This window comes from Dipodomys merriami, unplaced genomic scaffold, assembly GCF_024711535.1.
Source record: "Dipodomys merriami isolate MVZ:Mamm:240054 unplaced genomic scaffold, mDipMer1.0.p SCAF_2, whole genome shotgun sequence".
In the NCBI taxonomy this organism is placed as follows: Eukaryota; Metazoa; Chordata; class Mammalia; order Rodentia; family Heteromyidae; genus Dipodomys; species Dipodomys merriami.
The window spans coordinates 109,358,087-109,381,402 of NW_027203381.1; the positions used below are offsets into that span (position 1 = coordinate 109,358,087).

The 23,316-nt window shown below is 37.0% G+C and overlaps 1 protein-coding gene across 6 annotated transcripts in view; it reads right to left on the reverse strand.

Moving 5' to 3' along the window:
• The window catches only part of App (amyloid beta precursor protein), a 212,963-nt gene that overhangs the window by 75,431 nt on the left and 114,216 nt on the right, over nucleotides 1-23,316 (reverse strand). For 2 of the 6 annotated variants that reach the window (XM_070030515.1, XM_070030514.1), the window contains exons 6-8: nucleotides 21,502-21,704; nucleotides 10,049-10,216; nucleotides 7,762-7,818 (exon numbers count right to left, since the gene is read on the reverse strand). In XM_070030515.1, coding sequence (XP_069886616.1) covers nucleotides 7,762-7,818; nucleotides 10,049-10,216; nucleotides 21,502-21,704 — 428 coding nt within the window. The remainder of the gene's footprint in view (nucleotides 1-7,761; nucleotides 7,819-10,048; nucleotides 10,217-21,501; nucleotides 21,705-23,316) is intronic. The other 4 variants (XM_070030517.1, XM_070030516.1, XM_070030519.1 and 1 more) reach the window with 2 other exon arrangements.

Sequence of the window (23,316 nt, forward strand, 5' to 3'; positions counted from 1 at the left end):
TACTCCATAAACGTTCACCCATGCCTTCTACAAACAAGCTGGCATCATCTCTCCACCTTTCCATAGAAAATCAGTCTTCAAGAGTTAAATGCCATTGGCTCCAGGTTTTGACTTCTAGATGGCTAATCATTCATTACCAACACTACTAAAAACATACACGTGATCTTTTAACTTTTTCAATGACCTTCTGGCTTAAGATGCAACAGAAGTCCAGTTCCAACTTATAGCACACTATGTTGCCTTGAGGTGAACATTCTAAATGTAGATATCCTGCATGAATATTCTATCTATCTATCTATCTATCTATCTATCTATCTATCTATCTATCTATCTATCTATCTATCTATCTATCTATCTATCTATCTACCCATCCATCCATCCATCCATCCAAACTACCACCTACCTACCTACCTTTTGTCTATCTTCCTTGTTCTCTAAATTCCTGGTATCATAGTTTGGATCTGGAACATCCCTAAAGGATCTGATATGGAAAGCTTGGTGGTGGCACTACAGGAAGGAAGGTGTTGGAAAGTTCATGAAGTGGGGCATAGTTAAGCAAATAGGTCACTGAGTATGTCTTTGAATGATATATTCTATCCCCTCCCCTTCTCTCTCTCTCTCTCTCTCTCTCTCTCTCTCTCTCTCTCTCTCTCTCTCTCTCTCTCTCTCTCTCTCTTTCTCTCTCCTTCTTCTCTTTCTACATCTTTTTTTTTATTGTGAAAATACCGTACAGAGGGGTTACAATTACATGGGCAAGGTAATGAGCACATTTCTTATCAAGCATTGTTGCCTCCTCCTTTGTTTCTCCTTACCATCCTTTCCCATTCCCCACCCCACACCAAAGTTGTAAAGTTCATTTTTCTACATAATGTCTTGTACATCTTATTGTTGCAATGGGTCCACCTGTATCCCTATAAAAACATAGGTCTTTCTACATCTTTTTCCTTTGTTTTTGTTTCTCTTGGCTTCCTGATTACCTTGGGGTAAACAGAATTGTTCCACTACATGTTTCTATTCAATTTTTTTTTTTTTTGCTTTTTGGTGTGCTGGTCCTGGGGCTTGAATTCAGTGCTTACATGCTGTCCTTGAGCTTTTATTGTGCTCAAGGCTAGCATTATATCACTTGAGCTATAGCTCTACTTTCAGCCTTTTGATGATTAATTGATGTAAGAGTCTCATGGATATTCCTGCCCAGGATAGCTTCAAACCAAGATCTCCAGATCTCAGCCTCCTGAGTGGCTAGGATTACAAGGTAAAAATGCCTGGTTTATTACTTGGCATTTTAGCTCAAGGATGGTGTTCTACCACTAAAATCATACCTCCACTCCTGCTTTTTGCTGGTTAATTGCAGTTAAGAGTCTCACAGATTTTTCTACCTGGTCTGGCTTTGAACCTCAATTCCCAGCTCTCAGCCTTAAGTAGCTGGATTACAGGTGTAAGCCAATAGTGCCTGGCTTGCCCCTAGTCATAACGTTTTACATCACTATAGCCTAGAAGTAATGGGATAATGAACTGCAACCTCTCTAAATGTGAACCAAAATAAGTATTTATGATTTTAAGTTCTTTTTCCCACCTAGTATTGTGTTACAGCAATGGAAAACTGACTAACACAACAGGGAAGTCAGAAGTATAGGAGAAGTTGGAGCAGGAGCTCTCCTGTAGACAGGAGAGCTTCATCCTATCAATGTTATAGGTCCTACTGCATGTGACACATAAGGGTAAAACCAATGAGACACTTGCCTAGTGGTGTTAATATACACAATGAAAACACTCATACAGTCACACATACACATATGAATACTAGATACACAAGAAGAAACAGTATATGATTAGTATCTTGGATAACAAGAGAAAAAATAAGGGTTAAGGAGGACAAAGGTATGGTAAGAAGGCAAGGAGAAGATATACTACAGCTGTGAGGAGGGGTCCAGGCCAGGGCCTTAATTGCAAAGGTTGTATGTGAATAATTCTCAGTTAACTGCCAAAGGAACATGGCAGGCAGGTGAGAAACTAACAAGGGAGCCTTAAGAGGTAAAAATGTCTGGCAAACTCCAGAATGAGCAATAGAGACCAATTGTGATCACACATAAGCCAGGAAGAGGCAGAGAAAAAAAAAGGGGCAGCTCATGCATGGCTATGAAGCCAGAAGGTGTTGATACCACTTGGTTTGAAAGAATCAGCACCAGCTAGCTACGGGACCAAAGCAGAACAACAAAACTTTATAAGAGTAGAAGACAAAAAACAAGGATGGCTGAGCCTACGGTGGCTCTCATGAGAGGTCTCACACCCCACCCTTGCAAGTGAAAAGAATATGGACATCTTTTTCTCTCACAGTAAAATGTCTCCCACAGTTGAACACCATGGGAAAATGGCTTTCTCATATGTTTGAGGGCTCATTTATACTGAAATAAAAATACAGCAGCGCTGTAACAATACTTCCATTTCTGCAATGCTTTCCTACCACCGGCCTTCCTCACCATGGTGGGGAATGGGTTTGTTTTATTAATTAAGCTCGCTCCTGTATTTGATGCTCCTGTTATGATATAAACTACCATCACTGGGGACACTCTGCCAGAGATGCATTCTAATACTTATAGTTCCCCCAGGAAGACTTTATTACTTAAAAGGAAATTACTTCAAAATAAGACAAAACTTGCAATATTTTAAGAATGTGGGTAAAATGGACTATTTCCCATCAGAAGAACTCTGTGAAACAAATAATCAAGAACAAAGATACTTCTCCTTAATGTGCCCTTGATTTACCCTGGGTTCCCCTAACATGCCCTTAGATTGCCTACACAATCAAAGCTGGCAAAGAACACTCACAATGTGTTGTGTATGGACATGAGGTTATAAAAATGTAATTTGTGCAATGTTTACTCTAGTCAAGCTACATTTCTTTTTTATGTCTATGGACATGTACTAATGTGGGAGTGTTTGTTAAATATGTCAAATGAATGTGAAATAATGTTTTCATAATTTTTATATCTACATTCTCTACATAGCACAAGGTGCCAAAAATCTAAAAAAAATATAACTAGCAATAACAACTAGCATCCAGAGTGTTTTAACCTTAGGTTATTGTTTTCCCCATCCATTTGTCGGAAGCCATCTTAAACTTCATTAATGGTAGCTTGTAGAGAAGCGCTCAACAGAAGAATTCAGAAAAATCAAAACTCTTCTTCACATTGTCCACTTTCATAGAACTTGTAGCAGTTAAAAGAGATGGAATTTTAACCCCTATGAAACACTTGTGGATAAGACTAATTTCATGTTACCTTAGCTTTCCAAAGCAATCTTTTTTTCTTCATGTATATAACTCTATATGGATACTTAATTCAATCACAAACCTGAGACTCATTGCTACAATAAAACCATGAAGTTATTGAATACAGATAGCTTGGATTACTTTGCTGGCAAAATGCTTGGCTTAAGAACTAACACATCTTGGGCTCAAAAATAATCACTGTATTAAACCAGGGGTGGGCTTGCTGGTTGCTTCTTTTTGAAAGTAATGATTTATGAGAGCACCAGAGCAATGTGTATTAATTTTCTATTGTCCGTGACTTCTTTAATGCTGAAACTGCAGAACTGAGTAGCAATGATAACAACCACAGAGCCTGCAAAGCCTAAAACACTATCTGTCTTGTACAGAAAAGATTTGCCAATTTCTATAATAAAAACCAACCACTTACTCTCCTTCAGCAAACAGCTAATGGATAAAGCACATACATAATAAGTATCTTTAATATTCAGAGTAAGTGGCCCTACTTTTAAAAAGAAAAAAGCTGTTTTGCTAAGCAATTTACCCTCTTTTCCATCTTAGAGTTTCCCACTCTTACAGCTTTAAAGGAAGCTTTTTTTATCTTTTTGTCTAAGCATTTCTGGATATGAAAGATTTGCTTTTCATATTTGTCAGACTGATAAGATTTTCACCGATGTGACATGTAATTTAATGCACCACATCTTTAAATAATTATTTTAAGTAATGTTCGGCCATTTTACAAAAAAATGTAGTTCCACAATTGGTACTACAGAATGTGCTAACAGGAACTAATATCTAATCTTTCATGATCAGAAAAGCAGGAGCACAATTAAGAATATAAGTTCAAATTTGGCCATAGACTAAATGAAGTAGGCATTAAAATAGGCTCCAATTTAAGATGACTGGAGACTGATTTAAGTAGTACATTCCATTCAGTGCCTGAATGGTGAATGATCTACTGTGTAGGTTGTAAATTTCAGAGGGAACTTAGAACTCAGGGGTGGGTGATAGTTTGGCTTCAACTGGTAAATTTGGACTCTTTTTATATTGTTTGGAAATGTACTCATTGATTCCATAATATATGGCTAGTTTGATATGCTGACTAATTAACCTTTTACCCTCCCTCAATCCTTTCTGGAGCCAGAAACATTTCAGAAACATGGTCCTAAGGGCATGAATATACTCCTAGGTACAAATAACTAGTGTAGCAAGAATAGAGAGCATTTCTATCATCATTGCTCTTTAGCATGGGTTGGAATTTCAAAATAACAAGATAAAACAGAGAAAGTGGTAGAGCATGGTTGAATTATACATTTTCAACCTAGAGAGTTGCTATTATATGCTCTGCTTGCAATAGCTTTCATTAAGAGCTCTTTCATTAAGATCTCTAATTCTACAGTCAGAACAGCAAGAGCCATATATCCTTTATCACATAAGTACTGCAAGGGAGGATAATAGCTTAACAGGATAATAGCCTAACAAATAGTGATTCAGAATGTCTGCTATTAATTAAAAGCTATGGATAGCCTTACATTTCAAAAAGGCCTTCAGTTTGTGGTACATGTATCTGTTGACACCAATGTAGTACTATGTTGAGTCAGGTTCTCAAGTAGGAGTGGTTTTGCTACTCCACCCTACCTCCACATCATATATTTAGTAAAATCTGGAGACGTTTTCAGTTATCACAGCTGGACAATGTCATACAAGGGTCAAGGACTGGGAATGCTGCTATGCATCCAATATGCGCAGGACAGACTCCCACATGTCAGGCTGAGATATTTTGAGGCTAAGAAACCTTAGTTTGGACATTGCCAGTGGAGATGAAGGAGAGATGGGCCATCCTTTGGTCAGATCTCTACAGGGTAGTCAGATAACTGTGGGGCAATCAGCTGATTAGAAATTGGCATAATGCTCTTTGTGACATTTGCTGGCATTAGGAGTTGGTCTGTTTACTTCTGTTTTTTGTCTCATTAGCTGGCCAATCAGCTATTTTTTATACTCAATTCTTTCTATCACTATATTAGAACATTTATTTAAACATTATTTTCTCTACTGTTTTGAATTCCTGGATTCATTCATTACTCTCTTAGAATATCTTGTTTGTTTTTCAAATAATTCTCCTTGAAAGAACAATGAATATTATTCCCCCCCCCCAACCCCAGGTATTTCTCATCCATTCACATTAGTGGTTGGGTTCCAAGATAACATCATTTTTGCAAGTTAATATAGAACTTACATCTGCCTTTTCTTTAGCATAGTTTTCCTAGAGGCTTCACTGTATTCTAGACTTGACTGAGCTTCTTCAACAAAGCTTACTTACTACCATTATAGAGAATGGTTCTATGTAGGTTAAATAAAATTCAACTATGGCTTAGAAGTTTTATTCCATGGGCATGGATCATACTTTTTCTGCTGAAGACAAGAGATGCATTTTCTGTTATTTTTTCTGATATATTTTCTTTCCTGACTGCTTCTAAAGCCAAGGTAACAGTACCTTAGAAAGAAGCAAAATGTGAAATTGCTATCACAGATTTCTAAGATGAGATCTTAAGGGGTATTACTAGAAAATATAATCACGTTTTCATAATTGATGTAAAAACTAGTCAATAATTCATATAATAATTTTACTGTTTACTGTTACTGTTTACTGTTTACAGCGCATTGTGCACTGAATCAAAGTTTTACAATGCCCTAATGTTAGAAACAGGTAAATAGCAGTTGGGTGATGGTAGCTCAAGCCTATAATCCCAGCTCCTCAGGATGCTAACACCTATAAGACTGCCCATAAGATCCTAACACCTGTAAGAGTCTGAAGACAACTTGAGGAGAAAAGTCTACAAAACTCCATCTCCAATTAGCCAGCAAAAACTTGAACTGATTGTGTGGTGAGAGGTAGAGAGCTAGCTGAGCAAGCAAGTCATGCACATGTTCAAAACTAGGTCTTAGAAAAAAAAGAGAAAAGGAAGGGAAGGGAAAGAAAGGAAAGAAAACAACTAACTTTCCTGTAATTCTTGATCCCATGAAAAGGGTCTTAAGAAAAATCAAAATCCCTATGTTTATTAGTAAAATGATAGCTCTCATCTTCATATTTTTATCCATTGTATTTGTGGTTTAGATGCACACATGAGAACAAAATTCAAATACGTATGTGTCCCTAAAATTGCAATGATTTTTAAATTTGGTTTTTATGACAAAGACTTACATTGAGAAATTCTTGATTACAGTAATAAGTAGTCTTGACAGGAAAATTATTATATTCATAATGCATTTCTAGCATACATTCTCAATAAGAGCAATCTTATACCAATTCAATCAAAGAGGTTTTTCTATGTCATTTCACATGTTTTTTGACTAGAAGCATCTCAGACTGAACAACCTTTAAAAACAATCACCTTAGCAAAAAGAGGAATCATCCAATTAGCCCACAATTGTTGAAGGAGCAAAGTGTAAGCCCAACTTCTCCAATCAAACAGACAGGCTCACCTTCTAGTTCAGCTCATTTTTTTTTTCTCTAAATGCCGTCTGCTATCTGCATTTGACCTTCAGATGACTATGACTTTTTCCATTCGAATGTGCAGCTTTGCTATAAATAAGACTGCATAGCTGCAAGGCTATAAATAACTAGAAATTATATGCTTTCTCCTGTCTGTTTGTACTAGCATTGCAAAAACCCTTCACTTGCTGTGATTGAGTAGTCTCTGTAGGTAGACAAGAAAATATAGCTGACAAAAAGTCACTCCATCCTCCAGAATGGAAGGGTGTCAGGATTAGCAAGTAGGTGGAAAAATGACTGAGAAAGAAAAGTTATGAGAGTTTTGGCTTTAGTATGGAGAGTGGACTTGAATGTAGTCATTACATAGATTTCATAAGAATAAATTTACCAAATGATGATATTCACTTCCATGAATTAATAAAAAAGGAGAAATGCTTCAAGGATATAAAGTGAAACTAATGGAAAAAAACTACCGTCATTTAAAAATGTTGGGAAATGTATATAATTTATTGATGGCTGCTATCTATACTAATGGCATTTAGAAAAAAAAATGTTAGTATTCATTTCACTATGAAATTGGTGGTCCTGAAATGTAAGAGACTTTTCATACAGGTGTCTATCAGAAAAAACTGAATGTATAAACACAAATTATTCTGTGTGATAAAATGCACAGATACTAAATACTGAATTAGGACATGTCAGGAAATAAAAGTAAAGCCAAGTCCAACAATAAATCATGGATATATAATATCTAACTGAATCATATAAAATAAAGGGAAATGGATCAGAAGTAGAAGTAGCTTAATCTAACTCTCAGCTCCACCTCTGAAGTTGTCTGACAAAATTAGACAACATTATAAGCAACTCAATGGGAATATACAGCTCACTAAAAGATAGGTGTTTAAGAATCACAAAACCATGCAAAGGTGTATATACTGAAGTCATAACTAGCCATGCAATGTAGCCCTCCCCTGTGCCCTTTCCCAAGTGAATGACAACATACGTTTAACAGCATCTTGGGGCAGAGGTTCTTGGGTAGTCTTGAGTAAACTTTGGGACACTATGGAGAAAATGAGAGAACATAACTAAAAACAAAAACAGAAATGTGGGAATGATGGCTGAAACTCACATGATTATACTGACCCAAAACAAAACAAAAAACATAAATAAAACTAAATTAAACCAAAGTAAACTTATTAACAAACATAAACTCTTTTTTTCATCAGAGATTAACATCTTAGAATGAATGATCTGTCTGTCAAAGGACATACAAATAACCTGTTAGGAAGATTTTCTGCTTCTATTCTCTTCTTAGTACCAGGACTCATCAATTTCTTTTGGTTACTTTTTCACAGTATCTTCAGGTCTTTCATCCACTCAAAGGGCAGCCTTTGATTCTTAGATCAGCAATTTGGTGAGTCTATTCCCTACTTAAACCAGTCTAACTGACTTTTAGCCTGCAGTGCGAGGGATTGAACTGAGAGTCTGGTGCCTGCCAGACAAGCACTCCATCACTGAGTTCATCCTCAGCATTGCCTTAGCTTTTTGATACATTATTCTGTAATCACTCCCTCTGAAACCTAAGTACTGCTTGATTACTGAATATATCCCTGTTGAGAGTATCTACTCTTTGCAAATATCTCAGTAAAGTATGTACACCCACGGACTCTCTAACCTGTGGTACTTATTGCTTGCTGCTCTTCTAAACTTATCAAATGGAAAGGACATTAGAGGAGTGCTGAAATGGGTTGATGGGAGGGGTAGGGCAATTTCCAACTGTTGAAGCACATTCATCACTGACAATAATTAGGAACAAATGTCTTATTATAAATATATGTAAACAATATTCCAGAAAAAGAAATCCATCTCAGATTAAGGAGGATACTGTTGGAAATTTGCCAAGAAATTTCTTCCAGCAGCTAAGCCATTGTAACAAGAGCCTTTTGTTCCAAAGATTCCAGGCAATGGAATCTCCTACAGGGTTCCAAGTCACCTGACCTAATTAACTTCTTTATTTGAAACTGAAGATGAGGATCATTTGAGCTAGAATGTGCAATCATCCAATCAGAGTCAAGAAAAGATAGCTTGGGTTACCAGCTCCTACATCTGTTCTCACAGGAGAGAAGTGGAGCCATTTCACAAAAGCTGTGATGACAGGAATTTTCCATTTGATTTTACTTAGATACTAGGCTTCTTCCCAATCAAAGTTCATATAGGAATAGTGCTTTTGTCATCTGCTTAATCCAAAGATCTAATTGGAAAATAGTTTACATAATTCCCAGAAATCCTAGGCAGAAAATCCTAGGCTGTCATCCTTGCAAAACTAGGCAAAAAATATTGAAATCTCTCAAAAAAGAAATGTACAAGTATTAAGTTTCATCTTTTGCTTATCAAGTTGAGTAGTTACTTCTAGAGCAATTCAAACATCCTGCTTATGAAAAAAATAAACAAAAATTGGGGATTTAATTTAGGAGACTGTTAACAAAAGTAGAAGTTCCAATTTACTGTTATATTACTTCTTCAGAATTAAGTCTTCAGGGGAAAATTTCACTTTGCATTTACATTACCATGACTTCCTGCATTTATATCCCAGAGCTACAGAAAACTTAATGCTTAAGAAAAGGATCTTACAAATAAATTTCCCTGAGCCATATGTCACAGGCAGTTTCTGATTGTCAGAGCTTTCTTCTTTCATTTCCGAGAGAAGAAATGAAAACTAGATGTTACAAATATCTGTGTACTGATTTCAGGGATGACATGGGTACCTTTACCTTTTGCCATTTGGGGTTGCAAGATCTCAGTTCAATCCTACTACACCATAATCAAAGACATATGTCATGATAACATAACCATATTCATCACAGCAATACACAATACCTTATCAAGGGAACTGAAGCTTTGGCAGCCAGTGGGAGATTGTTTTGCATGTGATTACATGCATACACACATGAACACATAGGTACACAAATAACAAATAAATATGCATTTGCAGAAAAGGCTGCAGAAGACAAAACAGCCATTCTAGCTCTCTTTTAAAGAGAAACACTCAAGTGTCCCTATAGACCATAGCTAGGAAAAGATCACATCCAAGGGCATGCTTTATTAGAGACAGGAGGAGAGATGTGCTCATGATCAAACATACTGTGGAGACTGAGCAATTAAGAGTGTGGTTAGTGGTAGCGACAAGCCCATTCCCAAGAACCAGGAAAGTCAATCTGTTACAAGAGCAGAGTCAGAGTCAGTGGCGAGAAAGACGAAAGGTGGCCAGGCTAGAGGAAGGATCCACTTACTGACGCTGCCACACACGGCCATGCAGTACTCTTCTGTGTCAAAGTTGTTCCTGTTGCCGCCACATCCACCGTAAAAGAACGGGGCACACTTCCCTTCAGTGACATCAAAGTACCAGCGGGAGATCATTGCTCGGCATGGCCCCGTCTCGGCTTGTTCTGAGCACACCTCTAATCAGAGGAGACGTGGGGAACCACATTTAGCATGAAAAGGCACTGTCTGGCTGTTCATGTACATATGCTTACTTGTCTTAGGCATTACTCGGCCCAGTGGTAAAAACTGGCCTGCACTGATTAGGCCACCATCTATCAAACCCTTACTGAGGAGTTGAACCACTCACCATGACTTTAGAATCACACTGGAAGCAAAGCAGAGCATTGTTATCAGGCTTACTGAATAGGGCTAAGTGGTACCTGAAGGACTTTGGCTAGAGGTGAAGAGATCTGCTGCTTCTCATGGATTTTAAATGATGGAAGGTGTCAGTACATCAAAACAGTTCTCCATTGTAAGAAAGAACTTCTCTGGTAATTATAAACCATATTTTACTAAACACAATCATGTAAAATTAGGCACATAAGCTTGAGCTGAAGTCTCATGACAAAGCTCACTTAAGCTCCAAATACAGGCTGAAATACCAACAAATGACAGAAACAGCTGTGCATGGTAATGAAACCAGTGACTCAGTAGGATGGGTGTTAATTTGTCACGGAAGTCTCTAGAAGGTGTCTTCTGCTGGCTAGTCTTTTTTTTTTTTAACTGAAGTGTGCTAGTTCTCTAAGGCTAGCAACTACATCTGCCATCCCAATTATACCTGACCCAATTCTCACTTCTCTCCAAGATGAAAGGTTATTTATAAAATGCCACCTGAAGGCAACTTACTTGTGAAATAAAATTTGGGCTAATCAGTGATTCCTACATTAGTGTTTGTAGTGAATGAACACCCAAAGAACACCACTGTGAGTTTTCCTCAGCCTTTGTTTTCTCTTTATTGTGAGAATAAACTTGTTCTTCCCTGAGCAGCCTGGGTAGTTCAAGAAACAATATAACATAAATAAGTGAATGTAATCTAAGAATGACATGATTTGTTTCAAAAAGTAAGTGACAGTGATTCTTCTTAGTGAGTCTGAGGATAGAGATGAATGCATACAGAAGAACAAAATAAATAAAGCATTTACATTATAGCACTTGTCCATTTCCATGGTGTACTTACTCCCACTACCGGTATTTCAGCTACAATGGCTGTGGCTCACAAAATGTATTAATATTGCAAAAACTGTCTTTGATGGGCTACTAGGAGTTGGCTCTTTTCCAATGAGAAGAAGCAGGAAAACAAGCGAAATCAAGGATTGTGTGCCTTTTTTGAAATGATCTTGATCTTGGGGTTTGAATAAAAAAAAAAACACAAATCTTCTCTGCTGATGGACTTCACGGGTTTCTCTCATACTTTTTGACATTGCTCCTGTATATTCTGAATACATGGAAGGAAGGTTTTCCTTTTCAGTTCTCCATTCCCTTTACAGTGCCCTAGTTCTGCGCACGGTGGGGGTCGGAAGATGCTATGAGAAGCTCTTCTTCAAAGTACAGTCCGCGGCTGCCAATGTCTGGACCCATTTGCAGACTGTGGACTCAGAATTTGAGCTTAGCAAGAAAGTCTTGTGTAATTGAAATGGTTATTAGAATCTGAGAAGCCTGTTGGGTATGCAGGCATGAACCTGTAATCCTAGCTACTTGGAAGGCAAAGGTATGGGGATCTCAGTTTGAGGTCAGCCCTACATAACACTTTGTAAGATTCCAGCATGTGCCTCTTACCCCAGCTACAAGGGAGGGACAATGAGGACCACAGACCAGGCGTGCTTGGGCAGAAAGGATTTCACCACAAAAATAAACCCTAAAGAGGCCCAAGGCATTGTTCAAATGGTAGAGCATTTCTCTTGCCAGGGCAAGCCCTGAGTTCAATCCCTAGTACTGTCAAAGGGGGAAGTCTTTTGAGAAGTGCTATGCTCCGTCATATGTCAAAATTTTGGGGACACAAGATTAACTACATTCCTAAAGGATCAAAGGGGAAGATTAAATTGCATAGGTTCTAAATGAATAAAATGAGCTCACATGGATTTGGGAAAAGTTAAAATAAATAAGTAGAGAAATAAGGTTAAAATAAACATCTCAAAAACTTAACTGAAACAGATCGTCTTTGCCTATTTGTTCTACTCTGAAGTTCTGTTCTGTTTGAAGCAACTTTTGATTCATATCCAATACTGAGATAATGATTCCTATTCTTATGTCCATGAAAACAAACTCCCCAGAAATGTGAATTCAAGTGATATCATTCCCTTAACATGCCAGATTATTAAAATATCAAAGGTTTCATTTTTAATTGTACCCCCACTTCTCTTTCTCTCTATCTGAGCCAGGCTTTGGAAGTATGGTAGTACTGTTCTATGTCCTTTGCTAGGAGAGACCGAGTGTCCCCCCCCCCCCCCTTCTCCAGGCTAACTGGCTTATTGTCACAAAGTCACCAACAGAAAAGAACAGCAGATTGAAGCAGAGAACAGTAGTATCATTGATTACGATAATGGCCTAAACCACCATTTGCTGCTTTACAACAGTGTACTTGAGAGAGAATAAATTTCTTAGGGAAGAAAAAAAAACCCTCAAAACTAGGAAGACAGTTTCTCTCTTTCGTTTTTCACTGTATTACATTGAGAAATAAGCATATGCTGCCAGGTATGGTGGTGCATACCTGTAAACCTCAGCACTTGGGAAGCTGAGGAAGGAGGGATGTAGGTTTGAGGTCAACATGTGCAGCACAGTAACACCTTGTCAAAAAAAATACCCACATAACAAAAACAATGCATATGCCAGTTTTTTTCTGTCTCTAAATGTAGAATGCATTGCTACATCTTACCTAATTCTTGTTTCCTCTTACAAAGCATGTATCAATAATCACATGGACTCTTGGCATGTTTTTTGTTTTACTTATTCTTGTCACATAAAATATATTCATGTACCGTCTGCCATGAGCAAAGTCATGAGTCAGAAGTCACAGGTGACATTAAGACAGTCCTGGAAGCTCACATATGTAATATGATGTACTCAGGAGGCTCAGATATGGTTCAAAACCAGTCTGGGCAGACACATTGGAGAGACTCTTACCTTCAATAATGAGCAAAATGCTAGAATTGGAGGCACAGCTCAAGTGGTAGAGTGCTAGCCATGAGCAAAAAAAGCCAAGCACAGCACGGGGGCCTTAGTTCAAGCTAGAAAGAGAAAGAAAGAAAGAAAGAAAGAAAGAAAGAAAGAAAGAAAGAAAGAAAGAAAGAAAGAAAGAAAGAAAGAAAGAAAGAAAGAAAGAAAGAAAGAAAGAAAGAAAGAAAGAAAGAAAGAAAGAAAGAAAGAAAGGAAAGATAGAGAGAAAAGAAAGAAAGAAAAGAAAGAGAGAAAAGAAAGATAGAGAGAAAAGAAAGATAGAGATAGAGAGGGAGGGAGGGAGGGAGGGAGGAAGGGAGGGAGGGAGGGAGGGAGGGAGGAAGGGGGAGATAAAGAAAAAAAGAAAGAAAGAAAGAAAGAAAGAAAGAAAGAAAGAAAGAAAGAAAGAAAGAAAGAAAGAAAGAAAGAAAGAAAGAAAGAAAGGAAAGAAGGAAGGAAGGAAGGAGGGAGGGAGGAGCAAAAAAATTAGTGCAAGTGTCTCTCATTTGGCTGACTGCATCTTCTGACAAATTATTTTGCTTCCTTTATAATCACTTAAATGCCAAATTCTTTGCAATGCCTTAGGTAAAAACTTCTATCCCAGACTAAGCAAGCATTTTCCTTTTTGATGCTACCAGAGTTCCTTCCCAACAAGGCTGGATAGATTGATGCTTCTCAACAACTGTGCAGATATGGTGGATGCAACCATGCTATTTACCTAATCCTAACTCTGTGGCTCCCAGCACCCAATGCAATGTTTGGTATTAAGGAGGGCCTCAATGGTGGATGAATGCCAGTAAACCAAACAGTGCTTCTCCCAGGCTAATGGTCATCACAGAATGAAAATGATAATGTAATTTCACCAAGGTCACTCAGTATATATGCCAACACAAATATCATTTAGATCACTTTATTAGCTTCCGCATAATGAGAGAATTAATGAATCTATTGCATCAGTGTCTGTATTTTTCTATTTCATAATAGAATCTCTTCAAAATACGGTCCCCAGTCAAATGCTATGATGAAATGCAGTACTAGTATGCTCAGCTTTTCAACTGGACATAAATTTTAACTGCAGATATTTCAATATATTATCAATGTTCTTAATAATATTTTAAACAAAAAAGAAAAAAAACTGTTTTTAAATGGCAACATAATGTCTGTAAACCTTTGGTCTAGTTGATGTGATATTTCTATTAGTAGATCACATTAGCTCTCTAATGTTCTTAGAACACACTGAGAACTGTTATTTTGATCATGACCACAATAGTCACAGTCCTGAGGTAAGAGATCTCACTGGCCTCTAGGAACTGGGTTCAATTTCCCCATGAAGTCCTTCATGCAACTCTCATTTAACACTCAGTATGAAGTTGGTGGTATTAATTCCCATTTTACGAGGAGAAGTAGTAAAGATTAAAGGTTGCTTGATTCATACAAATGTACAGGTGTAGAGCTAGGATTCAAATCTGGGCAGCCTGTGCTTGAAAAACAAAGTGAACACTTGCTAGGCATTATAGCTAATGCCTAACATGGATCCCCTAGTCATTCTTGCAACAAATATGCAAGAACTTTAGCATCTCCTTCCCACATAGGAACAGGCCATTTAACTGATCCAAGGCCATAAAATTAGTAATAATTCTTAATCACTCTACTTGCCTGCATTTAACTACATACAAAGATACACTAAAGACACATACATAGTAAATAAATCTACATTAAGGTAATTTACCTTGATGTGTAGTATCTGGAATACAAAAATATTAACAAAATGCTAGGAGGGGTGTTGGCAACCTTGCAATCCCAGCACTCAAGAAGGTAAGACAGGAAGATTGTAAGTTTAAAGTGAGTTCCAGACCAGCCTGAGCTACAGAGCAAGACCGTATTTCAAAAACACCAAAAAGGGTCAGGCATTATAATGCTTAAAGATTAAGGTCAGGAGGATAACGTTGAGGCCAGCCTGGACAAAAACTTCATGAGACCCCATCTCATCTCAACCAACCACTGGGCATAATGGTACATGTTGTAATTACAGTTACACAGGAAGCTGAGATTAGTAAAATCATCATTTCAGGTCTTCTTTGGCAAAAAAGTTTGTGAGACCCTATCTCAATGGAAAAATGGTGGTAATGTTAGTGAGTTACAATCAACCCAGTAAGCCAGGAAGAAGAAATAGGAAGACCACTGTATAAGTGGCCTAGACAAAAAAAAAATCACTTCAAAAATTATAACCATGGGGAAACAAAGGAAGAGGCAACAATGCTTGATAAGAAATGTAGTCACTATCTTGCTCATATAATTGTAACCCCTCTGTATGGCATTTTCACAATAATTTAAAAAAAGAGAGAAAGAAAGAGAAAAAGAAAGAAAGAAAGAAAGAAAGAAAGAAAGAAAGAAAGAAAGAAAGAAAGAAAGAAAGAAAGAAAGAAAGAAAGAGAAGAAAGGAGGGAGGGAGGGAGGGAGGGAAGGAAGGAAGGAAGGAAGTAGGAGGGAAGGAAGAAGGAAGGAAGGAAGGAAGGATAACCAAAGCAAAAGAAACCACAAGCTAATTGAGTGGTAGAATCCCTGCCTAAGAAGCAGAAGTCCCTGGGTTCAAACCCTAGTACTGCAAGAAAAAAAAATTATAACCACAACAGTAAGAGCAGGGAGCATGGTTCATAGAGCACAGCCAAGTGTAAAATTCTGAGTTCAAATCTTAGGACCACCAAACAAACAAAGAACCTTATAGAATTCTTACAGGAGATATCAAATGATAATAAACACCATCTGTAATGGCCAGACAGTATATGTTTTTGGCTTTGCAGGCTATAGTATCTCTTTCTAAGCAAATCTTTAGCAAGAATGAAGCCGAGAGCAACATATAAACAAACAGGCCTGGCTGTGTCCCACACAGGGGGGGGGGGTGCAGGGTACCTTTCTTCTGCTAAAGGGCCATTTAAATTATCAACACTGGCAGACAGGCCAGTGTGTCCCCTTTAAAAAGAAATGTCCAGGGGCTAAGAAGGTGAAGGTGGCTCAGTGGTAGAGCACTTGCCTTGCAAGCAGGAGGCCCTGGGCTGGATTCCTCAGCACCACATAAGAAGAAAAAGATGGAAGTGGTGCTGTGGCTCAAGTGATAGAGTGCTAGCCTTGAGCTCTAGAGCGGAGGGACAAATCCCAGAGCCAGAGTTCAAGCCCCACAACCGACCAAAAAAAAAAAGTCTAAACCTTAATCTAGACAATAGGCAACATACATTTGTGGCTCATACACCATAGTTTTCAGACTTCTAATTATTAGTATTTAGTGACATTTGATCATTACTATTAAATAAAAATTCTACAACTGCATAAATTTTCAGTGTAGATAAAATGATAAGATTAAAAACATGCCCAAAACAAAGGAATAAAACCAAGAATCACAGGCTAAACTAAACAATACTAATACACTAGTAATACCATTTAGGACATTAATAGTGCTAGACTGCATTCAAATAATTGAAGTTTATAAAGAAAAGTAAGCTACAAGTAACATTGTGGTAGTGTATCAAAAATACCTTATTCCCTTTGAGTCTACATCCTCGCTTTAATGCTTACCAGTTTCATTCTGTGTCAATTTTGTAAAAATGTTTCTTGAAGCTCTAATAATTTTTGCCTTATATGGAGATCTAAAATTTCTACCATGAAGCATAGTCATGATGATTTAAAGACAAAATCACTGCCTTAAAGGGTAAAGAAAATGGTGAGCCTGAAAAAGTATACCTACAATAAAGAATTACTTCTGGGGTCTGGCATGAATTCTCAGCAAGAAAGACCATGTCTATATTGGCATTCTTCAGACACCAACCATTTAGCTATCAATCCTAGCACAGCGAATATGTACTAAATAAATGATAATAGGTTAAAAAAACAGAGTTTCTCTGGACAGGGAAAATTAAACTATTATTTTATTTCTTATAAAAATGCATTTACAACTACCTTGATATCTTACATCTATAAAATACAATTCTCAAAACATGAAAATTTGAAAAATTCATGTCTAACTATATTTCAGTTTCACTCAAATTGGTGATGGCTAATTCCACTTTTTCATAATTATCAAAGATGCTAATAGCCCAGTGAATGTGGTTCATATCTGCTATCCAAGATATTCAGGAGGTTGAGATTAGAGGATCATTGTTTAAAGCCAGCCTGGGCAGACCAATCATTGAATCTTATCTCTAATTTACCAGTAATAAAGCCATAAGATGTGGCCAAGGGGTAAAGCACTGGCCTTGACCAACAAAGTCAAGCAAGAGTGCAAGGTCCTGATTTTAAGCTGTACCAGCACACATACAAAAAAGTGGACAATAAACATGAAACAAATGAAATTCACAATAACATAGTAAATTTCAAACAATACTTATTTCCTCTGAAATTACATGAGGTATCTCCCATTTTGGGTTGAAATTTTGACGTGGAAGGCATGGCTCAAGTGGTACCGAACTTTCCTAGCAAGACTTTGAGTTCAAACTCTAGCATAGTCATATATATATAAACATCAGAAGGTTGAGTATTTGAAAAAAAGAGCTAGAGCCTTGGCTCCAGGGTATCAGTCTACCTCCAACTAGCAAGTACAAGACCCTGAATTCAAATCCTTAGTACCACCAAAAGAAATATTAATTTTTGCTAGATTCATGCTTGCAATCCTAATCAGTTGAGAGCTTAAGGGCAGAAAGATGGTGGTATGAGGCCATCTGGACAGAAAAGTTCTTAAGACTCTGTTTTAAGAAGAAAAGGAAAAAAATGGGTCGAAGGTGTGGAGGTGTGGGTCAAGTGATAGAGTGCCTGCCTAGCAAGGATGAATTCCCGAATTTAAACCCCAGAACTGCCAAAAACAGAAGAGAAAATTTATGACCATGTTGAAATGTGTTCTCTTATCCCCCTCACTCACTGCCTACTCTTTTCAAATGTTAATGGATTACAAAAGCATTGAGTTTTTATGAGGCATGTTAATGATTTGTGTTAGCAGCAATAGGCTGGAGACAAGAAAGCAGTTTCATCATTAAGTATGGCTGTAAATCACATTTACTTTCAGGAGCTGAACATTAACATTGAAAATGAGATTGTAAACCTCCTTTCAGTATCTCTGCTTTGCAAGTCACTCTGCATGTTTCTTTCCAGCCCATAAAAGCAGCTTAGGTGGAGAGGAAATTTCACAGAGTGAACTTCGTTCTCCATTAGGGACGACCCACACTTGTCTTCTGCACTGACCAAAATGATGGGAAAAATATTCATCCCCTTTAATGCTACCATCTAAATTTCTATATCTTTGTTAGGATTAGCTATAAGTGCAGGGGGAAAAATTCATAGGGCATAATATACACCAAGATGTTTCCGTTAGCTCTACTTACTCGAGATTTGCCCAAATTATGGCTTCAAATACAATTTTACTCTTAGATGGAATGGATGGATTTAAGGATGTTCTAATTTGGCATTAATTATTGATGATTTTAAATAACCAGATCTTACTTTTAGAAGACCGTTTTTATTGTTCTTATGATCAACAAAGGGCTCCTGAGTCATGTGTATACTTGAACTATGTGCTCCCAGTATTTTGGCTATAAGTTTGTGTTTCAAATAGGGTCTCTTGCTTTTGTTCAAGCTGGATGCAAATGCTGATCTTTGTACATCTGCCTCCTGAGTAGCTGAGATTACAAACGTGTTTTTGAGATAAGGTCTTGCTAAGTTTTGTCTGTGGTGGCCTTAAATCTTCCTATCTCTATATCAGGGAGAGATAGGAAGTTTGAACTAGTTATCTTATAAGTTTAGTTACTGCTTTTCCAAAGGCTCTAGGTAGAGGTATTTAAATGATTTTAACTGCTTTTGTCTTTCTAAATAAAATATCCTAACATATATTTCCCTATGTTGTATATTACTACTTACCTATACTACACATAAAACTGGAAAAATAGGACATGACTAACACAGAAGTTAACAAGACTACTAGAGTATGGCCTTAATTTTATGTATTGTTTCTCACTATACTGCATAAATTACATAACTATGTGTCACTTGAATCCAAATTTCTTCATTGTCTATGATAGTAGCCCACGAATTCAGGAATAGATTCTGAATTAATACCTGGTGAATTCGTCATTCTCAGTTAATACTCATACTTGCTAACTTGGCATTGAAGGCCTTCACACTTGTTTCCAAAATAATTTCACAACTTCTTTAGTACAGGACATTTGCTTTAGCTGTGTGTCCCAAACATGTTATGTATCTTCCTACAGAACCTTATTGATTTTACTACTTCTTGTTAATTCTAATGGGTTCTATAACAAAATTCACCAGCCAACACCACAATGAGCTCTTATTGTCCTACTTCAGAATCCATGGAACCTTTTGTCGTGCATCCAGTAGTTGTCCCTTACTCATTGATGAGGGCGCCATGTGTATATTTCTTATATAGCAGGTGATTTATATTTCTTTGCTTTGATTTCCCACTAGACCTTAACACTCATGAGGACTGGCCAGCCTGGTCATGCATATCTGAAGTTCCACTTAGCTTAGCAAAAAGGGTTTATATCAAACAAATGCTCCAAACATAAATGTTGAGTAAATACATTTGAACTGTTATATAAATAGCTATGTGGATGAAGATCAAAGAACTTTGGTCCCTACTGTAATTCATATTCATACACTGTATGGGTTTACGGATGAGAAGCCTGAAAAAAAAAACTGACTATCCCAAGCTGCAGAAATAAGAGCTAACAATTTGATTTGACCAGATTGAACACTGTTGCAAATTACCCTGAAAATGATGACTCAAGTATTTGAGGAACAGCCATTTAAATAAAGCTGACATTTGCTTGCATATCTGTTTATATGTTAAAATGAATGACATTCAGTAGGGAATGACAAAGTTAAACAATAGTTATAGAACGACATTTCCTTAAAGAATATACATTACTTCTATTGGATTCTGAGCTAACTAGGAAAATTCAACTCAGAGGAATCTGTTATAACAGCTACAAATGAAAAACAGAACTCAAAAACCCTATGTTAAGGAAGCCAGGCAACACAATGTATGAATAACTTAATATTCATAAAAGGAAAAACCTGTGGAGACAGTAGATTTGCTTTTTCTTTTTGGGGAGATATAAGTGAGCAGTGATGAACTTGAGTGGAGATGGGTAGTTACTGTAATGGTGAACTGTTTTAAGACTGGACTAGCATGGTTAAACAACTGGGTAAATTTATTAAAGTCACTGAATTATACTTAGAATGAGTGTATTTTATAACACCAAATTATCTTAATAAAGTTATTAAAAATGCAACAAAGGGAAGAGATATTAACAGCAATAAAAACTAAAGTAATTTAGACAGGTATCACTGCACACTTAAAACTCCAATACAACAATGAAGCTGAAATCATTACATCTTAATAAAAAAGTAAAAGGCTTTCATTTTTTATTAAGATAGTAAGTAACTATAGTAGATAATGTTTGTGAATGAACTCTAAAAGTACTAGAATACATTAAAATTTAGTCACTCCATATTTACTTAGTTTAGTTCTAGAGAATTCTTTGAATATCTGCAAAACAAATTTAGAGCCTTTATGCAACTTGACTTGAAACATAGACTAGTTGCCATAACATTTGATGGTTTAGGCAAAGTGAATTTCATGGAGACAAAAAGGAAATTTTTTGGTTCCTTTGGTTTGTAACATTCTCTACAAGAACATCAATCAGTTCAACAGGAAATAAAGTTTTGGATATGAATACTTTATCTTCTTCTTCCAATTAAGTAATTTAACCATACCACAAATCATCCAAATTAAATTCCATGGCACAAAATAATGTGACACTTACCAATTTTCCTTAGTAAAATCTAATTACAATTACTCATGCAACTAAGAGATATTTTTATAAAAAGCATTATTATTATAAAAAGCTCATTTCTCTTCATCAGACAGAGCCCAGTTTTCATACTCAAGTTGCTCAGTCTCAGTGGTACAGGAGACAATGAATGTTGAGATGACTCTAACTAGGTAGAGTTCTGTAAGACGATCTGGGATATCCTAAGCAGCATATTCAGGCACAGAATAAATATGCAATCAAGAATTGATATTGTTTAAAATTAATGGCTATTCAACCAATCAAGCAAATGAAAAAAAAAAACAAGACTAAGAAGTCCTGTTATTTTCTGTATTGGGGAAGTGTAAACTGAAATTTTCAACTGATAGAAAATTTGTTTTCACACCAATAAAAACAGCAAACAAATGAAAGAAGCCACATGGACAGTGGATTACCTCGGACCACCTCTTCCACAGACTCTGTGGTGGTGGTGGTGGTGGTGGCAATGCTGGTGGTTCTCTCCTTCGCCTCTTCGTAGGGTTCTTCAGCCTCCTCTTCTACCTCATCACCATCCTCCACATCCTCGTCATCATCAGCTTCTTCCTCTTCAACATCAGCCACATCCTCCTCCTCTGCTACTTCTACTACTTTGTCTTCACTGTAAGAACAAACAAATAACTGTGAAGTAGTGAAATAAACAAAAGAAAAAAACCAACAAGAAGCTTTGGTCATTCTCAAAGGGACTGAAGACAAGTCTGAATGCAGCAGGTCCAAGGAGAAATTGAGCTCATTAGATCTGCAAAACTTTTTACACTTGGAGACAGCTTGGGCAGGTGCAAAAAGAGCATCATGTTTCCAATTACATGACCTACTAGAAAAGGCCAAATTACATGGATCATGGAAAGATCAATGGCTACCAGGGGTTCAAGCAGACAGTAGAAAGGATGAGTGAGTGGAGCATAAAGTATTTTTAAGGCAGCGCAACTACTCTGGTATTGTAATGGCATCATGCATTTGTCAAAATTCACACAACAGATAACTTGAATATAAAATGAGTACTGGTTATTGATAATGTATTAATAATGGTTCAGATATACCATATTAATGCAAAATGATTAAGAAAAAGAAGGAACTGATAATAATAGCTATAAGAAGGCAGAGAAGAACCTTTATATTTTCAGATCAGTGCTCTATAAACTTAAAACTACTCTATAAAATTAATCTATCAAAGAGGGAAAGGAGGGACTAAACATACTAAAACTGACTTTCCTGTATAAGATAGGAATTATTTCTCATAGCATATATAAAAGAAGACCACAGTGCCTGCAGAGTAGCCAAGTGTAGGCCCTGTCACTAGAGGTTTAAACTGGATGTGGAAGGGCAAGAAGAAACTGACAAGTTAATCTAGAATCTACAATTTGTCATGGATGCCTACTGAAATTACCTGGCCAGGCTCCCTGCTCTTTATCTGATAGTTCATTGTCTCTCAAGTAAGCATCAGACTTAGCTAGAATACTTATTAAAACACAGCTCAGCAGACACATGTACCCCAATGTTTTTGAATCAGTGGGTCTGAGAGGAGTCCTGAGAACCTGCATTTCTGAGATGCTTCAATATAATATGATGCTGTTTGTTAGTGAACAAAATTCTGAAAATCAAAGAAACACAGAACACTAAGAATGATGACCAAAGATACCCAGAACCCCACAGTAAAATTTGGAAGAGGGTCAGAAATAGTATTCATGGCACAAAATATCTTTATACAGATATACAAATGGAAAATAATAAATCAGAAGGACTAAGTAGCCAGAGAAGGCCACACTGAGAATAAAATTTTAAAGGCCTGTTAATAAATCCTCGTGGAAATCACATATATGCTCTGGAAGGCCTGGTTATTCCACAGTTAGAAAGAAGATAAAGGGAAATGAGAATGTATAAGTGCTAGATACTGAAAGGCTATTACACATCATTTGATAGGAGAGTGTAGGGGAGAGAGAAAGAGAGAGACAGACAGACAGAGACAGAGACAGAGACAGAGACAGAGAAGAGAGAGAGAGACAGAGAGAGACCCTTGATCAAACCACTAAAGGAAAAAAGACTTGGTTATAGTTAAGAATTTCAACCACCAGAGCAGCTCCCAGGGATCTATATGAGAAGCAATACCATACTAACAGGATTAAGAACTGCTGTCATTTTGTTGTGTTCAGAAAAACAACAACAGTAAGGGAGTTGTTACCTGTGCTGATTCTAGCCAACAAACAGAATTTCTC